We start from the raw sequence: 11431 nt of genomic DNA on the forward strand, positions 1-11431 counted from the left end.
GACACCGCCAAATACAACCTTAGCTTCTCTCCCGGGACAGGAGTGGACAAAAGCGGGACCGACTGTAAGTAATCCTTCAGTTCGGCCAGTGCCATTTCACACTCCGAATCCCATTCAAACTTCTTTGCACCACGCAGACTTCTGAAAAAATGATGGCATCTGTCAGAAGATTTACTAATGAATCTATTCAGGGCAGCTGCCATTCCAGTTAACTTTTACACTTCTTTAACTGAGCTTGGACTCCTTAAGTTTCTAATGGCCGTGATTTGGTCTGGATCGGCTTCGATTCCCCTTCGCGTCACTAGGTGTCCAAGGAACTTTCCAGAACTAACGCCAAAAGCACACTTTGAAGCATTAAGCTTAAGTTTGTATACATCCAGGACATCAAATACAAATTGGAGATCTGAGAGATGGTCGTACTCTCTAGCCGTTTTGACAACCATGTCATCGATGTAAACTTCGACTGTGGGCCCAATCATTCCTCCAAACATCTTCGTGACTAAATGTTTATAAGTTGCCCCCGCATTTTTTAGTCCGAAAGACATTACTTTATAGCAGTAAGTGCCTTTCGGAGTAATAAACGCAGTCTTCTCTTCATCCTCTTCATTCAGAGGAATTTGGTGGTAACCTCTATAGGCATCAAGAAAACTCATCCTTTGACTTCCTGACGTTGAGTCCACCAGTTGAACAATTTTGGGTAATGGAAACAAATCTTTTGGACAAGACTTGTTAAGATCTGTGAAGTCTACACACACTCGCCATGTTCCATTCTTTTTCTTAACCACCACTGTATTCGACAACCACTCTGGGTAATCCACTTTCCGTATGGCTCCTGCTTCAGTCAATTTCTCCACTTCCTTTATCACGGTTTCGGCATGAGCCAAGGCCGAGCTCCTAGCCTTTTGGATGACCGGCTTCGAGTCGGGTCAGATGTTCAATCTGTGGCTTGCCACCTTTCGATCGACTCCCGGCATTTCTTGAGGAGTCCAAGCAAAGACTCTGATATTTCTCATTAACAATTCGAGAAGGGACTCTCTTTCTACTGTTGATAAATTCTTGCCAATGAGAAAATATTTATCAATATTGGACCCGTCAATCTGGACTTTTTCCAATTGCTTAATCGACTTCTTTTCTAGATCCATTCCCGGTTCAGGCTCGACTAATGTCTCTTCAACAAGGGTGCCTATTTGATGAGTCTCATTTACTGCTTGGGGACTAGCAACCACACTATTCCACTCCGGCCGATCTCCTTTCACATCATAATATCGCCGTTATAAGGAAATCGGAGAGTCTGGTGATAAGTTGATGGCACGACTACCATTGAATCCAACCAAGCATGCCGTTTCTGGAACGAGATCGGCCTGACTCAATCCCAACTTCTCAAACATCGGGTAGTACATGATATTGACAGCACTTCCTTGATCAATAAGAACTCGCTTAACATCATAACCATATACCCTTATAGTGATCTTAAGAGCATCATTGTGTGCTGGGTCCAACCCGGTTAAGTCCCTGTCTGAGAAGGTAATGTCTATTCCGATTCCTCTTTTTTTTGCTTCTTGGCACTCGGCCATCTTCGTTTGAGCAATCGTGTTATTCACAGAGACCACGCGTCCCTGCCTTTCCAATGTAATCACATTGATTGTGCCTTTTGGTTCATCATTATCATCTTGCCCCCTGCCTGGAGCAGATCTCCCAACATTATCCCGAGCCTTATTGCCATCTTTTGCCTTGTTCTTCACATACTTTGCTAGCTTCCCTTGCCTGGCTAACTTCTCAAGGTGTTCACGCAGATTGTTACACTCTCCTGTCATGTGCCCGACATCCCTATGGAATGCACAGTACCTCGTTTTATCCCTTCGGTCTGGATCCCCTGACATTTTTGGAGGACGAACTATAAATGGTTGATCCCTGATCTCGTAGAATAGCTTATGAATTGGCATGTTGAATTCAACAATGTTGGCCGAACTCTTCCCCGACCTACTGTGTTCGGCTCGGCTCGAGGATTTTTTGTGATCTTGTACAGATCAGCTATTTCGAGAACCCTTTTCCTCCCTTTTTGGAGAGGACATCCGCTTAGCCTTTGGAACTTCAACTTTTGCATATCTCCTGACTTTGTCTTGTAGGGTAGCTATGCTGTTAGGCTCATATAAGGTCAACGACTCCTTGAGCTTACAGCCGTCCGGTAACCCAATCTTAAAGGACGTGGCGGTCATCCACTCATCACATCCGTCAACCTCCGCGCACACCTCTAAATATCTAGACAAATAGTCGGAGATCTCCTCTCCGCTGTTCGGCTTCATGGTAAGTAAGGTACTAAGGGTCTTTGGTTCTCGACTTCCGGTAATAAAACGATTAATGAATAGTTTGGCCATCTCACGCCACGACGAAATCGAGTTTGGAGGTAATTGATGAAACCACCGCGATGCCGTTGTTCCTAAAGAAGATGGGAAGACCTTGCACAAAATGGGCTCATCACCTTCCCACAAGATCATTTTCCGCATAAACTGGTCCAAATGGGCAACTGGATCAGTTCGGCCATTGAACTGTTCAAATGTTGGCATGACGAGCCTTCTAGGGACCTCTCTTTTTCTGATATCCCTTGTAAAAGGGGAAGTTGTCATTTCATCAAGAGCCTTCATTGCTCTTTGCTGAGCATCATAGATAAGGTCGCCCTTCATCGCATCTAGCTCGTCACTGTACTTGACCAGCTTTTCATCTCGGTGCTTGATCTCACGGGGTCTACTGTCAGCATGATGAGAGTGTCGATCATCCCCATGCTCTTCCCTCATCCTCGACACTCTTTCAGGGCTCCGCCTTTCATATTTCCTCCTGGTGTACGAATGTCGGGGTGGTGAGTGTCCTCGCCTAGAATGAGAGCCAGCTTTTCTCCCGAGGGCTCGCTCGTCTTCTTCGCGAGGTGGACTCTCGTGGGGGCGCTTACCTTTACGCCTGACCTCAGCGAGCCCTTGTCTCAAGGACTCCAAATATTCAGTGGTACGACGGATTTCTGTCTCAACTTGGTCCTCAGTTAGCAGCGTTCCCCTTGCAACCTGATCAACTTGAATCGGGTCCACGCCGAGATTCGGGTGAGCGTCATCTTTAGGCTCCTCATGGCTGTTTCGTGACTGGGACCCTCTTCCCCCATCACCTAACTCAGATCGTACGGTTGCCATATTGCTTGTAGTATTCGTGGAAAACAGATCGTCTCCCACTGTGGTCGCCAGAATATAGTGAATAAAATCTGATCACCACGTTCAACGAATGCTCCTTTGTGATATGGTCATCTGAATCCTGAAAACAAAGATTGTCAGCGGGCCCGACGGTCGTTGTTTGACCGTAGGCACTCCGACACTCAAGTTAGCTTCCAAGATAATCAAGTCAGTATAACCACAATTAGAGCTTCAGGAAAAAATATGTAACAATTTACCTCCTTTTATAATGAAAGAAATTCACTCCGTGTGTAACTCTATCAGAGTAATTGTAGGAGCTTCCTCCAATCAGTAAGTTGTTTAATTTATTTGAAAAACAACTCCTGATATCTTAAACCTATTAATAATAACATGATTTAATATTGAGAATAATAAATAGAATTATGTCACGTGTCTTGTCGGAATATTCCCCACAGTTTTTAAAGTTGAAAATGTTAATGATTATTATATCTCTTGCATGTTGGAAAACTACAAAAGCTTCTTTTATTTATTAAAAAAAGGAAAAATAGGGTTGAACCCGAGTATATGCTCAGGAACAGCGCAAAAGGAACATGAGGCAAGGCGGAGTGGACTTTTATCTCCTTATCCTGTCTTGATCGAGTGATGAGAGAATCGTGCACTTTGCTTGGTTCTTTCACCTTCATATGCTAATATTTCAAAATGTGTAGGACCCAAATCACAAACAATCATCCCCAGAAACTGAAAAATTCTTCTCGAACAAAATTGTCTTCTTTAGAAACATATGCCTGCCTATGTGTTCTTTTTGTGTTATCTCTACATTTGTTCCCCTTTATGGAAATTAGTAGCTTCAATTCTGCTTTTGGGGAATTGGATATGTGGGTAAAACAATTCCCCGAACCTTGCAATATTATCTTTTTTACACGTGGAGGGGACCCAATTGGGCCACTTGTGAACTTGGATGTGGGCCACACCAAATTGACACGGATGACCAAATTGAGTAAATTCCACCCCAAAGTTGGCATAGTCGGTTGTCGTTTTGCGGGGTGGGGGTTTCCTAAAAGCGTGTGAGATCACGCGTGTCAAAGCCTAAGCCAAGGTTGATAACTTTTTTATTTTGACCTACCAACATAAATACTATTATGTCTTTAGAATGAGAAGCCAAATTGGGGAGACCTGAGTGTGTGGCGTGGAAACTCCGAAACTTGAGGTGTGTTATACATGTAAGGTACCTAGTCATCTCCATGATAGAAAATAAACAAAGAAATTAACTTGTACGTAAAGTTTAAGAGATAATTTTCCTTTTTTAAGTTCGTGAGCTCGATTCCTCATTCATGATTCATATTGAGGTCATATATAAAATTTTTGTGTGTTTATTAGGTATTTAGGTAGCTGATAATTAATGTTCGAAATTTTCTTTGATTCCGAGAAAATCACAGGTGATAGGATCGAAGTTAGGATTGTCTTTTGGAGAAATCTTTGGTTCTATGGAGGTTGAAAAGACAAATATGTAGATTGCATGGACGTTGTGAAAGGGAAAAAATGAAGGTTCATTGTTGAGAAAAAAAAGAGAGAAATTAATCAATTAATGTTTGGTTGATCAATTATGCCAGACAAGGTACGCTAAATTAAGAAGAAAAAAAATCAGGCAGTGTGGTTTCACATGCATAGTGTCACACAAATTGGAGTAGCATGTATATATATACATGTGTGTGTGTGTGTATTTATCGATTTCAGGCTTCTTGTGGGGATATGTTATGACTTATGAGGACCTATCCTATCACATTCATCAGACGTGCCCACGAAACAGGAGTATTCTCTGCCTGCCACGGCCCACATGCAGAACATATCCACCCAAATTACCGGATCGGACTATCCTACCATGCCAACTTAAAGAAAAAAATACTACCATATATAATGAATATATTCATTTATGTACATTTAGATATATGCGGATCCGAGTTAAAGGCATTACTTACCTAATTACATAATGTTGTAAAACAGGTCCTTTGAAAACAACAAATAATAGAGCAATAAAAGACAGAGCAATCGAAACAGTAAAGAGAAAAAAAAACACAAAGTTTACGTGGTTCGACAAAAATGCCTACATCTATGGAGTCTTTGACTGTTTTCACTATGAGAATTACCATACTACAATTTTTTTAGATAGAGTTTCCCTTTTTATAACAAGTTATCTGGGTACGCAAAATAAAACTGTAACCCCATACTAAAAATAATCAATACTTATCAATAATAGTTAGCATACCGTACTCCATTTTCTAGAGCTTTTAGGTATTAAATAATTCTTTCAATATGAACCACTTTATTTAACACATAAAAGTATATGTGAACATGGACATTAATTGTTGGAATGAAAGATTGAAAATGGAGCAGCAATGGCGGTATGGAAGGCTCCCATTGATTTGGAGTATATTTGGCAGGAAGTTGGGGGCTTGAAGAGGAGAATATTCTCTGTTAGATTCTAAGACACGAAGTTGGACCAAATTGTGAAGGAAAAGTTCGTGTATGACTGGTCTAACGAATTTTTGGTCATGGGTCTCAATCTTGTCGGATGTTGGAAGGTTTGAAATTGTGGTGGTTTTGAAGGTTGAAGATTTGAATTAGGTGTACAAGCCGAGAAGACCCGATCCGATCGAATCTGATGTTGAAAATCATCTTCAACTCTTTCTAGAGGTATCAGGTAAATATTTTTCTAGGACAGTGGCTTCGAAAGATTTCCAACAGAAAAATTATTATGCAAAGAATAATATTATTGCCATAGAAAGCTGCTGCTAACATTTATGATCCTACGGCTGTGTTAGGCATTTAAAAAAAACAGATTTCTGAGCATGCGGGAAATCAGAAAATAATTAGACTGGGGCAAGTTGGGCTTGATGGTTAGCAAACATGCTTATTATTGGCCCATTTCCTTATATCAATATGACGGCCCAAAAATATAGGCAGAAAATAGAAATAGAAAATTGGGACTAGTGGACAGCCTCAAAAGCTCATAGCTCAGCTAATGGGTTTGTCCGTGAAATAGAAAATTGGGCCGGAGAGATAGATCCAATGGACTAACTCCTTTTATAATCATCATCCCAAAAATTTGAGGGTCAAACGATATGAGTTTATGAGAAAATCAATGGGAATCTATTGTGTGTATTCGTTTTTATCATTCATTTTTATCTAAGATCATATCTTCATAATTTTTTATTGAATATATATCATTTATTACTATTTCAATTCATGTCTTGTTAGGTCTTCTCAATACAAATTCTTTTGATTCTTTTCACCACCGCACCACTATCTATATGTTTATACATTTTGATGAGAATTCCACATCGGAAGATGATGGATTTGGAGTCTACCTTATAAGGGAGGACAAATCTCCTATTATCAACCTGGGTTTTCAATAGAGAGTTAGGCCCAAACTTGTGATGCTAGACTTGAGCCCCTATCCCGTATGGCGGGTATTCATCATTGATGCTTTCATTGAGAGTGCACACGCCTGCGTGTAGGCTCGTGGGTTGATACTATCATAGGCGGGCCTACCCCAGAGCCCATCAATTGTCAAGTTGGGTTAGCAGACAGTGGGCTGAATCCATTGTGGGCAGGTTGAAAAAGAAAAAAATGCGTAAAAAGAAAGAAAGAAAGAAAGAAAGAAAAAAAAATCCATTCAAGTAACTGGGAAAGGTCGAAATGGTTCAGCCCTAGTCATGCACAAGGACGTGCATATTGATGAATACCCGTCACACGGGATGGGGGTTCAAGTATAGTATTACAAGTTTGGACCTAACTCTTTATTGAAAACCCAAGTTGACAATAGAAGGTTTGTCCTGCCTTATAAACTAGACTCTAAATCCATCATATTCGATGTGGGATTCTCATCAATCCTCCCCATTGGGAGCTTGCACGTCCTCTTACATTGCCCTGGATGTACCATTTCGGCATATGGCCCACTTACCACCCCGAGCCTTGCGAGTCAAGGTCACATAACCTTGCCAAGTCCAGTGGATCTAGGTTTTCCCAGTTACTTTAACGACCTTTTTTTTCTTCTCTTTTTTTTAATAGCATTTTTCTCTTTTCTAACTCACTCACAATGGACACGGCCCACTGTATGCTAACCCAACTCCATAAAGGAATGGGCTATGGGGCAGACTCGCCTGTGATAGTGCCAGCCCATGGGCCTGCACCCAGGCGCGTGTGCTCTCAATGAAAGCACCAATGATAAATACCTGCCACACTGGATGGTGGCCCAAGTATAGAATCACAAGTTTGGGTCTAACTCTCTATTGAAAACCCATGTTGACAATATGAGTTTTGTCATCTTTTATAAGCTAGACTTCAAATCTACAATCTTCTGATGTGGGATTATTATCACATTCTCATAACATCTCAAATGATTTTTCACAATCTTTTTTTTTAACATATGTGAGCTCATGCATGTACTAGAGAGTGCAAGACTCTTTAGGGCATTTCTAACCATAAGTTGGAAATTGGGGATGCAATTTAAATTTTGCATCCATGAATAGTTGTGCTTTAGGGGTTGGAAATTTTTTTGATTGCAATGGGGAGTTGTATAATGGTGATGCAAATAAATATTTAAGACTAAAGCCCAAATTGAAGGCCCATTATAATTTCGGTCCGATACTATTTATACTTGTTATATATATATATGAATTGTCTAAAAAAATAATATCAAAAAATTACTTATTTAATAATTTCCATTTGTCCCTCTTAAATGAATTAGAATGTTTTAAACTTTAATTTCATCCCGTCCATTTAATATTCCGCCTAAAAAATTTTCGCCTTGTTCTTACTTTTGAATTTTAAACCCAAAAGAAGGTAATAGATCGATTACAATCTCAAATAAAAGATGATTAAATGGAGAAAACTTAAAATTCATACCAAAATCTACGCAAACAAGCCTGGAATGGAAACTTGACCACGATGACGACAAATCTGTGTTGGGAGGAGAAGAGACGAAAATCTGTTAAAGACAACCCGCGTTTTTTCCCATCCCAGGGCAAAGATGTGCATATTTGGATCCTGAAGCCCAAGGATTGCATCATGCAACCCCATTTAGCACTTGGGTTGGAGCCTTATTTTGTGGGTTTGGGTTTGGGTTTGTATATTGACAATTGGGCCTTTTACATAACCATTTACAACCTGAGTTGGAGATCATCTTACCATTAGGCCACACCATCATTCACATTTTCCAGAAACTCTTACCATATTATTGCTCTACAAATCATGAATCCCATTATCCCAACATATTTGAATTATTTTCTTAAAAAGTTATGGGATTATATTTTTAACTTTAAAAAAACAAATCATACTTGTTCCATGACTTCTTTTGCTCTGCTTTGGTCCATTGTTTATGGGATTATCCACTAATTATTTTGCCTTGTCCTTTGTGGGAAAGTCAACTAGAGTAAGGACTTTTTACAAGCACTCTAACCTCACTTCTGGATATCGTTCTTCTACCAGAAAAAAAAGAAAAAAGAAATCAACTTCAGAGAATCTCTAATCCAATTGTTAGGTGGCCCAGAATCTCCCAAAGATTAATGAAAGTTATTTATCATTCAACTTATAAAATCTTCAATTTGCAATTTCTGACCCTTTTTTTTTTTGGTGTTCAAGAATCCCATTTTTTTCTTCTGGATAATTTGATTTAATGTTGGGTTTAATTTTTCTGAACATAAAATTGTGGATATATGACTCTAGCAGAGAACCCTCAAGAACAACCATACACCACTCGTTTGAATCAATCAAGCAAAGCAAGAAGCCAAAATCTACCCGCAAACCTCCCTTACCCACCCACAAATGCACACTCCTCCATTCTTCCTCCTCCACAACTACCAGCTTCACCAAATTCCATGGCCAAGATTCCCACCACTGAATAATTCTGCTGCATATGCGCATCTCTCTCTGTTCCCACCAAGACATGACTACCTCTTATTGCCTCTCTTCCTCGAGAAACACCACTCCAGCAGAAGCATTTTTAGTGCACAACTCTCACTTCTATCTCCATAGACACTGCTCTTTCAATGGACCCAATAGAGATATTGTATTCCTCAAGCCAAACCCACTACCACCCGAGTCTTTGATTCCTGTCTTGAGACTCAGTAACTCCAAATTAACTCACACTTTCGCCAGTATGTCGTCTTTTGCTGAAGCTGAAGGGGAAAATCAGGAGAACAGAGAAATTGAGATCGGAAAGTCTAACGAGACGGCGAAAATTGAGGACGATGAATTGCCTGGAATGGCTCAAGCCTTCCACATATCATCCAGAACAGCCTCTGCGATCTCGATTTGCATTGCATTGGCGGCTCTCAGTTTTCCTTTATTGATGAAATCAATGGGGCAGGGACTGACATTGAAGACCAAAATATTGTCTTACGCGACCCTGTTATTTGGTTTCTACATGGCTTGGAATATTGGGGCTAATGATGTGGCAAATGCTATGGGAACTTCTGTTGGGTCTGGGGCTTTGACGCTCCGGCAGGCTGTATTGACGGCGGCGATTCTTGAATTCTCTGGGGCGTTTTTGATGGGTACACACGTGACAAGCACAATGCAGAAGGGAATTCTTGTGGCTAATGCGTTTCAAGGGAGGGATACTCTGCTTTTTGCTGGTTTGTTGTCTTCTTTGGCTGCTGCTGGCACTTGGTTGCAGGTATGGATTTTCTATTAAATTCAGTAATTTGTTTGTGCATTGTGTCAATTCCAGGATCATGTGCGGTTTCTGGGTTATTTTTCACTTCAGAATTCAAAGTTTTGGGAAATTAATGACCCCAAATTTAATTTATTCTGCAGACTGATTATGGCATTTCCGCTGATATATTTGTATTCAATACTCTTCTCTTCTATTTCTATTGTTATGGAACTACTGTTATATGCACAGGTTGCATCGTACTTTGGTTGGCCTGTCTCCACAACTCACTGTATAGTAGGATCTATGGTTGGATTTGGTCTTGTCTATGGAGGAGCTGATGCTGTCTTTTGGGGTTCACTGGCAAGGGTTACTTCATCATGGGTGATCTCACCAGTAGTGGGAGCGATGATGTCGTTTCTTGTCTACAAGGGCATCCGTAGGGTATGTCATCGTCTTTAAGAGCTTAACGACCTGCTAAGCTCACTTTCTTGCGCTAATCGTACCTACTTCTTCCGTTCCCTTTACTTAACAACCTCTGTTTTTTTTTCTCCCAGTTTGTATACAGTGCTCCAAATCCAGGACAAGCTGCCGCTGCAGCTGCACCAATTGCTGTCTTTATGGGTGTAACTGGAATCTCCTTTGCTGCTTTTCCTCTAAGCAAGGCCTTTCCCTTGGCTCTAGCCCAGGCTTTGGCCTGTGGCGCTGCTGGTGCGCTCTTAGTTGACAGAATTATTCGAAAACAGCTTGGTCATCTCCTTGTCAAATCCACTTCTTCGCAACCAGAGCAATATGAGAGCGTTGTCCAAAATAAAAATATTGGATTTCTCTCTGACATAGCAGGCCCTAAAGGTACCCAATTGGAGATAGTTTATGGGGTTTTTGGCTACATGCAGATCCTCTCAGCCTGTTTCATGTCATTCGCGCATGGCGGTAATGATGTCTCAAATGCTATAGGTCCATTAGCTGCTGCATTGTCTATCCTCCATGGCAGTGCTGCTAGCAGAGCTGAGATTGTTATTCCCCCTGATGTTCTTGCATGGGGAGGATTTGGAATAGTAGCGGGGCTAACGATGTGGGGTTATAGAGTGATAGCAACGATAGGGAAGAAGATAACAGAACTCACACCAACTAGAGGATTTGCAGCGGAATTCGCTGCAGCTTCTGTTGTTCTGTTTGCATCAAAGCTGGGACTCCCCATATCAGCTACCCATACATTGGTGGGTGCAGTGATGGGAGTAGGGTTCGCCAGGGGACTAAACAGTGTAAGAGCAGAAACTGTGAAAGAGATTGTGGCTTCTTGGGTTGTGACAATTCCAGTAGGAGCAGCACTCGCAGTTCTCTACACATGGATTTTGACCAAGCTTTTGTCTCATATTTTGTGAGTGTACAACATAAATGATTAAAGATCAATAGATTATCATCTACTTTATTCATATCAATAAATATTTCTCCATCTTTACTGTGGAATGTCATATAAGCAACGAGAGAGAACCATTGGATTCTATGTCAGGTAGTATTTTCAATAGAGCCTTTGCAACAAATCGAATTTCTAATCGGAGACATATATAAATCATCTGGACGGATAAGGATGAATGCTAATACT

At 40.8% G+C, this 11431-nt stretch overlaps 1 protein-coding gene across 1 annotated transcript; it reads left to right on the forward strand.

Annotated features, from left to right (window-relative positions):
• The first annotated feature begins 8772 nt into the window (after positions 1 to 8772).
• On the forward strand, positions 8773 to 11287 carry LOC120000409 (inorganic phosphate transporter 2-1, chloroplastic-like). Its single transcript, XM_038848488.1, has 3 exons — positions 8773 to 9849; positions 10078 to 10269; positions 10383 to 11287. The coding sequence occupies exons 1-3, from the start codon at positions 9088 to 9090 to the stop codon at positions 11208 to 11210; spliced, it is 1782 nt and encodes a 593-aa protein (XP_038704416.1). The 5' UTR covers positions 8773 to 9087; the 3' UTR covers positions 11211 to 11287.
• The last annotated feature ends 144 nt before the right edge of the window (positions 11288 to 11431 follow it).

This window comes from Tripterygium wilfordii, chromosome 6 (genome assembly GCF_013401445.1).
Source record: "Tripterygium wilfordii isolate XIE 37 chromosome 6, ASM1340144v1, whole genome shotgun sequence".
Lineage (NCBI taxonomy): Eukaryota > Viridiplantae > Streptophyta > Magnoliopsida > Celastrales > Celastraceae > Tripterygium > Tripterygium wilfordii.

Excerpts from the sequence above, each read along its gene's own strand:
- LOC120000409 (XM_038848488.1), top strand. The coding sequence starts at position 9,088 with ATGCGCATCTCTCTCTGTTCCCACCAAGACATGACTACCTCTTATTGC. Across the intron at positions 9,850-10,077 it reads CTGCTGGCACTTGGTTGCAG|GTTGCATCGTACTTTGGTTG; the intron begins GTATGGATTTTC and ends TTATATGCACAG. Across the intron at positions 10,270-10,382 it reads TCTACAAGGGCATCCGTAGG|TTTGTATACAGTGCTCCAAA; the intron begins GTATGTCATCGT and ends TTTTTCTCCCAG.